Raw genomic sequence first — 16,562 nt, 5'->3', positions numbered from 1 at the left:
TGGCTTCCTGGCTTTTAATCCCCTTTCTCCTGCTCTTCTGGCCTGCTTCTTTGGGCATCCCTGAGTTGTCTCTCCTCACCTGTATCCCGGGGGCTAAGTGTGATATAGAGTAAGGTTTTTGTGTAATATGTTATGCCAATTAGACTTGATGTCCCCTGTGACCATAGTCCCGAGCCCACAGGTCCAACTACTCACTCCCTCGGCGTAGCTAGCTGTGGCCAAGAAGCCACCACAACCATGCCCCTTGTGAATTCCACTATACACCTGGACATTCTTCCAGCACATTCAAATATGCATGTAGAAACATCGTTTGCCAACCATAAACATGGTCACAGGCACACTCCCCCCTGCGTAGATATATCTGATCATTCAGCCTGTCTATCCATCTACCCACCTATATATCAATGCTTGCCGTCACTGACAACACAGTACTGTGTACATGCATATTACCTCTTTTTATCTGTTCCTGGATATATTTCATATTGGTCACTGACCTTTGTGAATGTTCCTATATACTCAGAGGAATCTGTTAAGTCCTATTCCGTATTTTTTCTTTTAATAGGGCCAGACAAAAAGTAAAAACCAAAAGTTACTTTACCATGCTATAGTAAGGATTCAGAGAAGGTAGCAGTCACTGAGAAGTTAAGCCTTCTCTGTCCAATATGGTAGACACTAGCAATGTATAGGAGCTCTGGTAGCATAGTGGCTAAGGCACTTGACTGCTAACCAGAAGGCTGGTGGTTCAAACCCACCAGCCACTCCTCAGGAGGAAGATGGGGCAATCTACTTCCTTAGTGATACTGCCTCGGAAACTCAAGGAGGGGTCGCTATGAGTTGGGTCTGACTTGATGGCAAATAACAACAACAACAACAACAACAGCAATGTATATTTTTTGAGTATTTGAAATGTAGCTAATCCAAATTGACATGTGCTGTAAGTGAAAATACACACTAGGTTTTAAAAATTTAGTGTGAGAAAAGAATGTAAGATACCTCATTCATAATATTTTTATGTTGATTACATTTTGAAATGATCATTTCATCTGTTTCTTTTTCCTTTTTAAATGGGGCTTCTGGAAAATTTTAGATTACATATATGACTTTCTTATTTCTATTGGGCACCACAGACTAAGATCTTTGGGAAACTATGTATTTATAAGCAAAATGATCTTGAGCTGGGGAAAAGTAGCCCTTATAAAGTTCAACTTGTGAGTGAACCTTATGAGTGGTGTTGAGGAAAGGCGTTGATAATTTTAAGGGAATATTGAGTGAATTAGTTTAGTTGGCAGATATGGAAAGTATTAAGAAGTTATATTGGGGACAGAGTATTAGACCTGAGTGTAAGATGATGAGAATGCCAAGCTGAGGAGCTCAAATTTGTTATTTACCATAGAAAATGTGGTAAATAGTTTTAGTTTTAAAATATAGTGATGGACAGAAGAAAAGAAAAATTAAGGTATCATGAAAACTAATTTTGACTTGTTTCATAATTTAGAAAACCTGAAATGTTCCAAACTATGTTTGTTTCTCTCTGTCTGAAAGACTTTTCTTTTCATCACTGTTAACTATCTTTATGCAGCCTGAAGGATAGTAGGTACCATTCAGATGATCTCTTTAGATCTTTTATTTCTTTTTATTTATTAGTTATCTTTTCATTCTTTCCCATTTCCTATAGGAGAAGATGCTGTAGAGGATGAGGCTGAAGAGAACCCCATTGTCTTAGAGTTTCAGCAGGAAAGGGAGGCTTTTTATATAAAGGATCCAAAAAAGGCTCTCCAAGGTTTTTTTGACCGAGAAGGTAAGTAAACACATTATGACTCTGCTAGTGTCCATAACAGTGTCGTTTCTTAGGACTTTAGGTTGAGCACTGCACTTTAAATGATATATTTTATCTGCGCACTTTCTTGTTCAGCCCTTATGGTCAGTTGCTTCAGATTTCTTTTTTTAAAATAAATATTTTAAAAATTTCTCAGTTTTAATTTCTATTGTGTTAAATATTGATAGCTATACATACAAAAAACTGGTTAAGAGTCCTCAGTAATGTTTAAAAGTATAAAAGCATTCTGAGACCAAAAAGTTTGAGAACCTCTGATCTATGGTATCATTCAGGTTTCTTTTGAAAATAGTGAAAATACTGGTAGTCTTCCTTCTTAGAAAGAAAAGAAGTACTTTTTCCTTGTCTCGTTCTTCTCAAAAGGCTCTGGACTTTCTTGGTAGGAAAATTGAGCCACCATTTTGTAAATTTTTGTTCCTAATTCACCTGATCTTCTGTAATTCTTAACATGGATTTTGACTTTGTATGATTTACAAAAATTTCTGCAGAAGATTGTTTCAGTAGATATTTTGAAAGAGTGTCTATGTGTGGCTGTGCAGAGTGAAGAATATATATATGAACTGATTGCTTTCTACACTTAATATTTATGCTTTTAAATACCAGGCCCCCACCCATCTATCAGTTTGTCTCATACTGTGGTGGCTTGCATGTTATGCTAAAAGCTATGCTACTGGTGTTTTAAGCATGGTTTTGCATGGTAGACAGGTATCAGCAGAGCTTCTAGACTAAGGCTAGGAAGGAAAGTAGATCAGTGATCTACTTCTGCAAATTAGCCAATGAAAATCTTATGGATCACAACAGGATATTGTCTAATATAGTGCTAGAAATGAGCCCCTAAGTCGGAAGGCATTCAGAATACACTTGTGGGCACAACAGTGAACTCAGGCGTCCCTAAGATCTTGAAGATGGTGCAGGCCGGGCAACATTTTGTTCTGTTGTACATGAAGTTGCCATGAGTAGGAGCTGACTTGACAGCAACTAACAGCAAAAACCAGGCAGCTGTGACAAATGAACCATTTTTACCTCTGGAGGCCAGTCCAAGAAGGCCCATTTACATTATATTTTTAATGGGATCTTTAAATAGTTAGGAGCCATCATAGGTAACTACTTTTTCTAGTATCTTGTTATTTATACTTAGGGCTTTGGAGATCATTAAGAGTATGAAAAGAAAAGCTGCTTTTGATTATAAGTATTTATAGGTTTTATAAATGTTTATGTCCTCTGGACCCTTGGGAAAAATCTGGAGATCAGTAACCTAATGGATAATGCAAGATTCTTCAGTTACAAAGAGTGGTGAAAGTACAGTGGACAATTTTGGTTTGATGTGAGTTTTCTTCTGTGTGCCTCAAAATCTTCTTAATTTTGTTACCAGATTATAATCTTAAAAATGAGAAGTGCTTTGAAATCCAGTATTCTGTGTGTTATGGGAGCTGCTGTTCTTATTTAACCTTTACTCTATTTCTTCCCTTTGTATCAACTAACAATTTTCAGATCCTATTAAAATTGTTATGTCTTTCTTTCTTAGGAGAAGAATTAGAATATGAATTTGATGAACAAGGACATAGTACTTGGCTCTGCAGGGTGAGGTATGTTCTTTTCCCATTAATGTTCATTTCTGGAAAATGACTAATTTCAGGCTTAATTTATGTTTCTAGACAAAAGCTGGAGTAATAACTTAAGTCTAAATTTTAGGCTGTTCTTGATTTCAAGCCTTGTTATTTGAGTAACACATTATTTCAAGGGAGGAAGGTAAGAGGTAGAAGGAAAAGATTTGAAGTCCAGCCTTGGCAGGATAGAACAAAATGAATTGAGAAATTGAAAAACCAGTTAAAAAAAACATCATTATAACAACAAAGTAGTAGTTTTCATGAGAATACAGCTGTGCTATAATTCTCTCCAAACCATTGTAGGTTACCTGTGGATGATTCAACTGGAAAACAACTGATGGCTGAGGCTATTCACTCAGGAAAGAAAAAGGAGGCAATGATCCAGTGTTCCTTAGAAGCTTGTCGGATCCTCGATACTTTGGGATTGCTGCGGCAGGAGGCAGGTCAGTATATGGGAGTGCTTTCTTCCTTAAAAAAAAAAAAAAGAAAGAAAAATTTAACATAAAATGGAATAGAACTTCTTTATGGGGTAAAGTGTAAATTATGTAAAATTTTATGACGTGAAAGAAAAACTTTTCAATTTGAAAACCTTGAGGTAGCCATTGTTTATTTATATTCTCCCAGACGTTTTTTCTATGCATATATAAACGTGTTTAGAACTAAATCCTTTAACAAAAATAAACACTCACACTCACATAGAACTGCAGTCATGTCACTTTTACTCTTCTATGACTAACTTTTTTATATATAAGTATGTATTATGGATGTTGCCCCTATTAATGTGTTAGATTTACTTCATACTCAAATCATTTCTTTTAGGAAGATCAGCACAAGGCTGGTTCCTATGAGGTAGAAGCCAGACATGCTGCCACCCTCTAACCTTTTTACCAATTTTAACATCAACTGTCCCTTCCATAGCATTCAATACTTCTCTGCTGGGTTTCATAATTTCTTGCAGTGGCCACACAGAACTGACAGACAGTACTTGTGATTGTGGGGTTTATTAGGGAAGTAACAGGTTACAATTCAGGTTCATGAACACTCTCAGGATAAATTCTTCTATCAGGACAACTTCCCCTTAGCCATGCCAAAAGGCACACCTCTCTTGGCCCTTGGCCTCTTGGCCTGGCCTCTGCCCTGCTTGGGCTAGTATTACAGATCTCTTATAGCTCTGCCAGTAGTACACCTAGATACCCTCACGCTGCCAGCAAGCCTTCTGCCCAAAGACAGTCAGCTTTCTTGCACCATGGCTGGCAAGCCTGCTGCTGTATCTCACACTAGTCTCTTGGTTCTGCTGCTGCTGCTGCTGCTGCCACTATCTTTCTGCCATCTCTCTGCCATCATCTCAGTGCAGAGATCTTGGGTCCAAGGATATGTTCCGCTCCTGGCTCTTCTCTCTTGATGGCAGTGAGATTCCCCCCCTTATAGCTCTGGGAGGGCTCATTTTAAGCCTAGTAGAATGACAAAACTGACCAGTCCTCACATTGGGGTTCCATATACTTTATTTCCATGGTCCTACCCCCCACAAGGGTACCATGTACTTTAGTTACATTGTTGGCAAACTATGCAGCTGCCTTCGTGGGCATAAGCACTGTACATGTACATAGTTCCACCTAGTCATCTAGTGGTAGTCACAAAGACCATTGCTAGAAGAGCCATACTAAGTAATTCAGTGAACCATACCTCATTAATAAAAAACAACTGGATAGACCATAATTTTTTAGTTAGGCCTGTATTTTGTTATATCTTTATTTATTCTCAAATTGTTTTTTATTTTTGCAAAGCAATTTGTGTATAGTTTGAAACAACCGAAAACAAAATGCCTACTCCCTGCCCTTGCTTTGTCCTCATCCCTAGAGTCTACAATTTCAGCTCTTCCAGTTATTTCTTCAGGCATTTACAAATGCCCATTATTTCTAAAAAAGAAGGATATGTTGTTATATTTCAAGGCAGTAACATTAGCTATTATCTGTTGGCTCCTTAAATTGGTATTTATCATTTATATTAAAAAGTTATGCAAATATTAGTCAACAGCTGAGCAGTTTTCTTTTTGTTTGTCCTTAAGTTAATAATTGTATTATGTTTGGTTTTCTTTGTACCTCTTGTTTATTCTTCCCTCCTTTTTTCTTTTTTTTGGAAATCCTTTATTATTATTATTATTATTTTTTGGGTGAAAGTTTACAGAGCAAATTCACCCTCCATACACAGTGCACATACATTTTGTCTCATGACATTGATTACAATTCACCACAATGCTACAGTTCCCCTCCCACATCCTCCCGACAGTCACCTCTTCCCTGTGTCCATCCCTCCATGCACCCCTGCCCTTGGAGCTGTCTCCCCGTGCATAAACAGCCCTTCTTTCTCCCATGATTGTTCTCTCCAAGGAGTGTATTTACCTCAGGTAAATGTTCAGCTCCTATGCCTGTCTTTTGCTTGGCTAGAAGCCACAGGTGTGGGTTCAATTCCAGACCTGAAGGGCAGCTAGGGGCCATAGTTTCAGTGGTTCCACCAGGCTCTATTGGACCAGCAAACCTGGTCCCCCCTTTTTTTTTTCCAAATGATTTTGAGTTTTGTTCCACATTGTTCTCCCTTTCTATCCAAGATCTCCTACATAGATCCCCCTCCGAGTGGTTGACATTGGTAGCCGGGCACCATCTAGTTCTTCTGGTCTCATAGTCATATAGGCTGAGGACTGCATGATGTACTAGTCGCTAGAGGTAATTCTTTCCACAAATCTTTGGTTTTCTTCATTCTTTTTTTCTCTCGACAAGGAGAGACCCATTGTTGCATCTAGATGGCTGCTTGCAAGCTTTTAAGATCCTAGTTGCTACTTGCCAAAGTAGGAGGTGGAACAATGTTTTGTGTAGTATGTTATGCCAGTTGAGCTTGATGTCCCCTATGACTATGGTCCCAAGCCCACAGGTTCAACTACTCAGTCCCTCTGGGTAGCTGACTGTGACCAAGAATTGACTTTATCCCTTGTCAGCTCTACTACACACCGGGGAATTCAGATCATACAAATACACTTATAGGACCATTGTCTGCCAATCCTATACATGGGCTTGGGTACACTCCCCACTTCATAGACATTAGGTACAGATCTCTTGTACTTAGTGTGAGGAAGATCAGCCTGTCATGCAGGTGCAGGAAGGGATAGCTGCAGCCCCTGGCTATATCTGTTTGTAGTAGTTTGTGTTCAGCTGTCAGTCAAAGCCCTATGGCTGGAATCCACCAGCCACCCCTTGAGAAAGACAAGGTAGCCCTCCTCCACGAAGATCCACAACTTCTGAAATCCCAAGTGGTGGCTCCATTTTGTCCCAAAAAGGGTTGCTGTGAGTTGGAATCCACCCGACAGCAGTGGATTGGTTTGGGCTTTGGTTTTTTCTGGGAGTGTTCGTCTATTCCCTTTCCTTTACTCCCTCTTCACTCCGTGGCTGCTTATGCTACTGGAAGTCTGACCCACTTCCCTGTATATGCCTCTTCCACACACAGCTTTAGCTCACTTTTAAGTCTTCTCAATCTCTCTACTGTGCCATGTGGATTCCGTGAAGTTTTTTTTTTTTTTTTTTTCCCCTTCCCTCCTCATCCTCCTTTGTGTTTGTAAGATTTTCTCTTAGGCTGGCCAGGCTTCTTGTCTTTCCCCAGTTACTACTCTCACTCTGTCTCCCTTTCTTATCTACACTTAATCTAATACTTTTTCTTCTTGTTGGACAGTGCTCAGAATTCCAGGATCATCAATTTTATCTGTTTCACTTGGTTTATCTGGGGTGCTCTGCTGGCATAGTGCCTAAGGCATTTGACTGTTACCCAGAAGGCTGGTGGTTCAGATCCACCAGCCACTCCTCAGAAGGAAGACTGGGTAATCTACTTCCTTAGAGATACCATCTTGGAAACCCAAGGAGGGGTTGCTATGAGTTGCAGTCAATTCGATGGCAGTGAGTTTGGCTTTGGTTATAAAGTGATAGGGTGGAGTGTGTTAGCAGAGTGTGTATCTTGTCTTTGCCTCCCTCATTGATGTTTAAGAGCCTTTTTATTCATAATAAATTGTTGTTGTTGTTGTTGTTGTTATGTACCGTCAAGTCGGACCCGACTCATAGTGACCCCTCCTTGGGTTTCCAAGGCAGTATAACTACGGAAGTAGGTTGCCCAACCTTCCTTCTGAGGAGTGGCTGGTGGGTTTGAACTGCCAGCCTTCTGGTTAGCAGTCATGTGCCTCAGGCACTATGCTACCAGAGCTCCCTCATAATATAAATTAGTTCATTGTTTTTATATGTAATTTGGCAATTCTTGAGTCTTCTTAATTGATGATAATGCTTTTATCTACTCGCCTACCCGTCTTTTACCTTTTTTAGAGAATCTGATCTCATTATCATTTATTTTATCCACCTCTAGTATCTCGGAAAAGGAAAGCCAAGAACTGGGAAGATGAAGACTATTATGATAGTGATGATGACACATTTCTTGATCGGACTGGCCTGGTTGAGAAGAAGCGTCTCAACCGAATGAAGAAGGCTGGGAAGATTGATGAGAAGCCAGAGACCTTTGAATCATTGGTAAGTTTTATTTATCGACGTAGTTGTGGTAATCTTTTTATAAAAGAATGTATTGTTTACATCTGTTTTATGATAATTAGAGTTTTTAAAAAGCAGTGCCATTGAAATTTGGTACTGAATAACAATTTTTATGTGATCTGTAAATTTGATGGCAACATATGAGTCTTATCCAATTAGCTGGATGAAATTTGGCTTGCTGATAGAGATTTTCATTTAGGTTGATGTTGATTCATTAATAAACATTCCTCAGATAGGACATTACCCCTAGGAAAAGAAAGGAAAAATTTCCAAATTGGGACATTCTGAGGTGAAATTGACCTTAAGCTTTTGGCAGCAAGAGGAGACAAAAGAATTTTAAGGAGTATAGTGCGGTAATAATCTTAAACTTTTGAAGTTATGAGTTGGCATGTGTTTACGTTATATTTAATACTTGGAACTTAGAGCATGCCCAATATCTATCCTTCTGTTTCCTCAATGAAAAATGCTTTGAATGCTTTCTTTTGAGTACAATAATAACTGAGTTGTATACATTCATTCCATTTCATTCTAAGTTCTTTAATTTAGAAATTCAGATAGAATTACATAAACAAAGGTAAAGTGTTAACTTTGTAAGGAACAGACTTAATTGGACTTCTGAATTAATCCTCTAAGACTGGTGAAACAGTAGTGAAAATGAGAGAAGGAAAATAAAGAATACTATCATATTCTGTAAGAAGAAAAACATTTGCTAATCCTGTTGATGTGGGCATTACAGGTTGCAAAGTTAAATGATGCTGAAAGGGAACTCTCTGAAATTTCTGAAAGGCTGAAAGCCTCAAGCAAAGGTAAGACAATGATTCATTCAACAAATATTTATTAAACACCTACCATCTTTAGTGCATTGTACTAAGCACTGGGGCTATATTGGTTAATAAGCCAGAGCATACAGAATATGGAGCCAAAGAACTCTTTCTAAAAGAAATCATGGCATTTTAGATCTAGAAAGAATATTTTAAATCATTTGGTTGAACCTCTTTAATAGATTAGGGAAATTAAACCCATTGAAGAGGTGACTTCCCAATATCTCACAGCTGTAGCCCATTTTGTTATTCTCAGTATCAGTGATGTCCTCTGTTCAGCTGTGTTACTGACTTTCCTATGAACCTTGGCTAATCTTAAAATATGTAGAGCCATCTTGTTTTGTTTGTTTGTTTTTTATTGTGATTTGGGTGAAAGTTTTCAGAGCAAATTCACTTTCCATACAGCAGTTCACATATACTTTGTCTCATGATATTGACTACAATTTCCAACAATGCAACAGCTCTCCCCCTACTTCTTCCCCATAGTTACCTCTTCCCTGTGTCCTTTCCTCCCATGCATTCCTGCCCCCTGAGCTGTCTTCCTATGCATACGCAGTCCTTTTATTCTCTTATGAGTGTTCTCTCCAAGGAGTGCATCCACCTAATGTAAATGTTCAGCTCATATGCCTGTCTTTTGTTTGCTGGAAGCAACAGGAGTGGGTTCAGTTCCAGACCTGAAGGGCAGCTAGGGGCCATAGTCTCGGTGGTTCCATCAGGCTCTATCTGACCAGCAAACCTCGTCCTTTTTCCCAAATAATTTTGAGTTTTGTTCCACATTGTTCTCACTCTATCCAGGATCCCCCTCTGAGTGGTTGACAGTGGTAGCCAGGCACCATCTAGTTGTTCTGGTCTTATAGTCATATAGGCTGAGGATCACATGGTATACCAGTCACTTGGACTAATTGTTTCCATGCATCTTCGGTTTTCTTCATTCTTCTTTGCTCTGGACGAGGAGAGGCCCATCATTGCATCTAGCTGGCTGCTTGCAAGCTTTTAAAATCCCAGTCTCTAGTCACTGAAGTAGGATGTGGAACAGTGTTTTGCATAGTATGTTATGCCAATTGAGCTTGATGTCCCCTGTGACTATGGTCCTGAGCCCACAAGTTCAACTCCTCACTCCTTCTGGGTAACTGGCTGTGGCCAAGAAGTGACTACAACCTTGTCCCTTGTCAGCTCTGCTATATACCTGGGAATTCTTACAGAACATACCGATACAGTTGTAGAAACGTTGTCTGCCAGCCTTACACATGATCTTGGGCATACTCCCCTATGTATAAATACACCTCATAGTTCAGCCTGTCTTCCCATCTATCCACCCGTGTATCCATGTTTGCCTTCACTGACAACACAGTACTATATGCGCAAAAGGGTTCATCTTTGTTCTCTGTACCTCCCATACACCTCTCTATGTCTTCCTCTTCCTCAGTGCCACCATGTTGATCTCTCACATTTGATACATTGCCCTTTTCTTCACCCAAATCAATACTTGTTTCTACCTATCTAACAGTGCTTGTTTCTACCTATCTAACAGTGTTCCCTCCCCTCCCCTCCAACCTTGGTAACCAACAAAGAAAATTTCCTTCCACATATAAACCTTTCCTTGACTTTTTATAATAATGGATTTTTTTTTTACAATATTTTGTAAATATTTTATTTTTGTAAAAATTTTTTACAATATTTTGTAAATATTTGTAAAATACAAAATTTTTTACAAAATTTCACAATATTTGTCCTTCTATGATTGACTTATCTCGTTCAGCATAATGTCCTCCAAGTTCACCCACATTATGCAGTGTTTTGCAGATTCTGCGTTATTCTGTAGGGTTGCATAGTATTCCATTGTGTGTATGTACCATAGTTTGGTTATCCGTTCCTCAGTTGATGGATATCTAGCTTGTTTCCATCTTTTGACTATTGTAAATAGTGCTGCGATTAACATGGGTGTGCATATGTCTGTTCTTGTCATGTCTCTCACTTCTTTAAGATATATACCTAGTAAGGGAATGGCTGGGTCAAATGGTATTTCTAATTCCAGCTTTTTAAGGAATTCCATACTGCTTACCACAGTGGTTGTACCATTTTACGATCCCACCAGCAGTGTATGAGAGTCCCAATCTCTCCACATCCTTGCCAGCATTTGTTATTTTGTGTCTCGTTGAACTTTGCTACTTGTGCTAGAGCAAGATGGTATCTCATTGTTATTTTGATTTGCATCTCTCTAATAGCTAATGATCCTGAGCATTTCTTCATATGTTTGTTGGCTGCCTGAACATCCTCTTTAGTGAAGTGTCTGTTCATGTCTTTTGCCTATTTTTGAACTGTCTTTTTGTTGTTGAGGTGTTGGGATTTTCTGTAAATTCTAGAGATGAGTCCCTTGTCAGATACGTCATTGCTGAATATTTTTTCCCAATCTGTAGGTTCTCTTTTTACTCTTTTGGAGAAGTCTTGCATAGCACATAAAAATTTTAATTTTTAGAAGGTCCCATTCATCTAGTTTCTCTTCTGGTGTTTGTGCATTTTGGGTTATGCTTGATAGTCTGTGCCAATAATTAGGGCCCCTGAATTTGCCCCTAGTTTTTCCTTGAGGAACTTTATAATTTTAGGTTTCACGTTTAAGTCTTTGATCCGTTTGGAGTTAGTTTTTGTGTATGGTGTGAGGTACAGATCTTGTGTCATTTTTCTACAAATGGATGTCCAGTTTTGCCAGCACCATTTACTAAACAGACGTTGTCTTCCCCATTTAAATGGATTGTGGCCCTTTGTCAAAAATCTGCTGACCATAGGTCGATGGATCTATTTCCGGGTTCTCAATTCTATTCCATTGGTTTATGTGTCTGTCATTATACCAATACCAGGCAGTTTTGACTACTGTGGCTGTAGAGTAGGTTTTGAGATCCTGTGGTGCCATCATTCTAAACATGTATTATCCTTTTCTTTGGCAGGTCTATCAGAGTCACCATCTCAGGATTCTTTAGATGCATTCATGTCAGAAATGAAATCAGGGAGTGCATTAGATGGTGTGTCCCGGAAGAAACTTCACTTGAGAAGCTTTGAACTAAGGAAAGAACAACAAAGACTTAAAGGGTTGATAAAAATTGTAAAGCCAGCAGAGATTCCAGAGCTAAAAAAGTAAGACTTAAATTCTATTTGGAATTTTAAATAAGCCTAAGTTAGCATAGATAATATTTTTTAATTGTTGTTAATATATATATAACACAACATTTTAATGTTTTTCACATTTGCAATAGTGACATCAATAACATTAATCATATTGTGCAACTATCACCAGTATCTGTTGCCATATTTCTCATTATTATAAACAGAAACTCAATGCTTCTTAAGTAATGACTCGCCATTTCTCGCTCCCTCTTGCCCCTGGTAACCACTAATAAACTTTGGTATCTATACATTTGCCTATTGTAGATGTTTCATATGAGTGAGATCATATAATATTAGCCCTTTTGTGATTGACTTCACCCAGCATATTTCTATGTTGTAGCATGTATCAGGACTTGATTTGCGTGGATAAGATTTTGAATTATCTTTATCTTAGATACCAAAAAAAATAAAACCCCAAACCTGTTGCCATTGAGTCCGTTCTGACTCACTATGACCCTGTGTATTACAGAGTAGAACTGCTCTATAGGGTTTTCATGCCTGTAATTTTTATAGAAGTAGATTGCCAGCTTTTCTTCCCCAGAGCCACTTGGTGGGTTTGAACAGTCTTTAGGTTAGCAGCCAATTGCAAACTGCTTTTGCCACCCAAGGACCTTTATCTTAGATAATCATTCTATAATAGAAATAGAAATAGAGAAACCCTTTAAAGTCCAGAAGATAGTGGTTTCCTAGATTAAAAATCCACTTCATTTGTGAAATACAGACTGCTAAAGGATTTTGAGAGAAAATTATATTGATTCCCAGTTCATTGGAAGGCTCTAAAGTTTTTACTTTTTCTTTTAGTACAGAATAAACTGCTTTAAGAGCAATATGCATAGAATCTAGTTTCCCTAGTATCTAAAGACTACTTGTGAAGGAAGGAGCTCTGGTAGCATAGTGCTTAAGGCACTTGACTGCTAACCAGAAGGCTGACAGTTCAAACCCACCACCCACTCCTCGGAAGGAAGGTTGGGCAATCTACTTCCATAGTGATACTGCCTCGGAAACCCAAGGAGGGGTTGCTATGAGTCGGGTCCGACTCAACGGCACATAGCAATAACAACAACAACTTGTGAATGATAAGTAGACAACCAACCAAAAAAAAAAAAAAAAAATGAGCAAAGAATATTGACTGATAGACCACAGGTAAAAAATTACAAATAACTCTTAACTATATGAAAAGATTCTGGACCTCACTCATTTTAAGAGAAATACAGATATTACAATGTAATACCATTTTTTGGGGGAACATTTTATTGTGTTTTAAGCGAAGTTTACATAGCAAATTAGTTTTCCATTCAACAATTTATACACATATTGTTCTGTGACTTTGGTTGCTAACCCCATAATCTGTGAGCATTTCCCCCGTGTCTATCCTACCTTCCCTATTTCCATCCCTCTAGTTTCCCTGCCCCTCCTTGCCTTCTCATCTTTGCTTTAAGACAAATGTTGCCTGTTTGGTTTCATATAATTGATTGTTCTGAGGAGCATGTTCTTCATGGGTGTTATTATTTATTTTATAGGCCAGTCTATTATTTGGCTGAAAGGTGTTCTCCGGAAGTGGCTTCAGTTCCAGGTTAAAAGGGTCTTAGGGCGATAATCTTGGGGGTTTCTCTGGTCTATCAGTCCAGTAAGTCTGGTGTTTTTTATGAATTTGAGTTTCATTCTATATTTTTCTCCCATTCTAACCAAGACTTTCTGTTGTGTCCCTGGTCAGAGCAGTCAGTAGGGGTAGCTAGTTACTACCTAGTTCTTCTGCTCTCAGGTTAGAGGAGGCTGTGCTTCATGTGGGCCATTGCTAATTGCTTCCTTGAGTATTTGGTTTACTTCACACTCTTTTGCTCCAGACGGGAAGAGTCCTATAGTTGTGTCTTATATAATGCCTTTTTTAATCTATGGTATTGGCAAATATTCTTAAGTGTAATAATATACTATGCTGGCAAAGCTATGTTTGAAAAGGCACTTTCTTATATTCTCTTGAAAGGGCAAAGTAGTATAGTCTGTATAGAAGACATATTGGCAGTATCTATCCCAGTTATAAATGCATATGCCCTTTGATCTAAAATTCCATTTCTAGGAATTTATCTTACATTTATACTCATATACTTAGGAAGTGATGAATATACATTTCAGCATTGTTTATAATAGTAAAATATTAGAAACCACCCAAAAGTTTATCAAAAGGGAAGGGTTAAGTAAATATACAGTAAAACATCTTGTAGCTATAAAAAGAAATGTGGCAACTATTTATGTAATATGTGGGAAGTATTACTGTAATATATGCAAGGTACACAACATGCACCATCTGTAAAAAATGATGGTGGAAGAGAAAATTGTCAAAGATTTGTTGGAAGAGAATTTTCCTGGTATGATGAAAGATGAGACTATATCCATTCAGGAAGTCCAACGAACCCCAAACAGGATAGACCCCAAAAGAAAAATATCATCTAACTCACCAAAACCAAAGACAAAGAAAGAATCATGAGAGAAGCGTGAGAGAAACAAAAAGTTACCTACAAGGGAAAACCAGTAAGACTAAGCTCAGATTTGTCGAGAGAAACCATGCAGGTGAGAAGACAATGGGATGGTATATATATAAAGCACTGAAGGAGAAAAATTTCCAGCCAAGAATTAAGTACCTAGCAAAATTGTCCCTCAAATATGATGGTGAAATTAGGACATTTCCAGATAAGCAGAAATTAAGGGAGTTTGTTAAAACCAGACCAACTTTACAAGAGATACTAAAGGGAGCCCATTGGACAGAGAAGCAACAACAGCCAACAACAACTGACCATTAACACACATGATGATATAACCCAGAAACTAACCCAGCTATGGAAGTACCCAAAGTAAATAAGCCTACAAGATTATAAACAGGGAACCAGAGACATCATTTGACAAGTGAAGACAACTACAAACCAAAAAGAGGGAAAAAACTGTGTTGTTACAGAACTTCTAGATGGTAGGGAAGTCAAGACAACTACAAGATAGAATAGACTGTTCTAAACTTGGGAAGAAAACTATAAATCACAGGATAACCTCAAAGAAAATGATAAACCTCCACATCAAAAAAGAGGACCAGCATAAATATTCAGCAAATACTAAAACAATAGTAATGAAGGAAGTGATAATACGATTCATAAACAAAATGAGCTCAGCGTAGAAAATTATATGGAACAAAGAAATCGACACCAAGTAAAAGCACATAACAAAAATGACAGCAACAGATTCACATTTGCTGATAATGACATATCTGGCAAGGGACTTATCTGTAACATTTATAGCGGAAGAGTGGATGACCAAACTGTGGTACGTATACATACTGGAATGCTATGCTGTACTAAAGAATAATGTAGAGTCTGCAAAACACTGCATAATATGGATGAACTTGGAGAACATTATGCTGAGTGAAAAAAGTCTATCACAGAAGGACAAATATAGTAGTAGTTCATTGTTGTGGAGGGTCAAGGAAAGGTTTATATATGGAGGGTAACTTTCTTTGCTGGTTGCCAGGGGTGTGAGGGGAGGGGAGGGAATACTGCAATAAATAAATAAATAAATAAAATACATTGACCCCTGTCACTTTAGTTTTTTGTATTTCACTGAACATGAATTATATTTCAATAAAATGCATTAGAAAAAGAAAAATGATGGTGAAGGATAAACACACAGGTAGCCCATTGCTTTTATCTGCATAAAACCAAAACCACTACCACCAAGTCGATTCAGACTTACAGTGACCCGAGAGGTCAGAGTGGAAGCTCTGGTAGTATAGTACCTAAGGCACTTGACTGCTAACCAGAAGGCTGGCGGTTCAAACCCATCAGATACTCTTTGGAAGAAAGGTTGGGCAATCTACTACCATAGTGATACTACCTCATAAACCCAAGGAGGGGTCCTTATGAGTTGGGTCTGACTCGATGACACATAATAACATAGGTCAGAGTAGAACTACCCTACAGAGTTTCTAAGCTGTAAATCTTTATAGAAGTAGATTGCCTCATCTTCCTCCCACAGAGTGACTGGTGGGTTTGAACCTGACCTTTTGGTTAGCAGCTGAATCCTTAGCCACTGCACCACCAGAGCTCCTTTGTATATGGGTAAGATATGTTTAAATCAAGCTCCCGCCAAAAGACCCTGAGATAAGGGTTCTTCTACGAGGATTTATGGAGGGGGTGTTCTCAGCAGAAACCTGTAAGGGAGTGAAGGAAGCATGATGGGGGAGGGGATGAGTTGGATGGCACAGCAATTGTCTTGAGAAAAGTGCAGATGTGAGCCTGTAGCAGCCAACATCTGCAGCAGGATAGCACAGATACTGAATAATTCCACATTTCTATCATTGCAGAAAGTTCTGTTGGACAGGTCTGCTTTAGATAGTAAGTATTTGTGATAGTTAAAGATGTGTCAACTTGGCTGGACTCCAGTTGTGAGTGGTGGTTCCCATGATGGATCACATGACTGCATTCTAAGCGGCTGGTCGGCCTAGGGGGAGTTTCCCCAGGGGTGTGGCCTACCTGCAATACTATCCCAGGGACAAACTGGAAGAACGGCATTCCGGACTATATACTTC

The 16,562-nt window shown here is 38.6% G+C and overlaps 1 protein-coding gene across 1 annotated transcript in view; it reads left to right on the top strand.

Moving 5' to 3' along the window:
- LOC103195293 (solute carrier family 4 member 1 adaptor protein) overlaps positions 1–16,562 on the top strand; it is a 68,450-nt gene that overhangs the window by 17,931 nt on the left and 33,957 nt on the right. Inside the window, exons 3-8 of the mRNA XM_007938828.2 lie at positions 1,676–1,798; positions 3,360–3,420; positions 3,745–3,884; positions 7,837–7,997; positions 8,752–8,821; positions 11,779–11,965. Coding sequence (XP_007937019.2) covers positions 1,676–1,798; positions 3,360–3,420; positions 3,745–3,884; positions 7,837–7,997; positions 8,752–8,821; positions 11,779–11,965 — 742 coding nt within the window. The remainder of the gene's footprint in view (positions 1–1,675; positions 1,799–3,359; positions 3,421–3,744; positions 3,885–7,836; positions 7,998–8,751; positions 8,822–11,778; positions 11,966–16,562) is intronic.

This window comes from Orycteropus afer, unplaced genomic scaffold (assembly GCF_000298275.1).
Source record: "Orycteropus afer afer isolate SDZICR_OR568_19922 unplaced genomic scaffold, OryAfe1.0 scaffold00054, whole genome shotgun sequence".
NCBI lineage: Eukaryota > Metazoa > Chordata > Mammalia > Tubulidentata > Orycteropodidae > Orycteropus > Orycteropus afer.
Note: the sequence above shows the minus strand (reverse complement) of the source record. Positions and strands in the feature narration are given on the sequence as shown.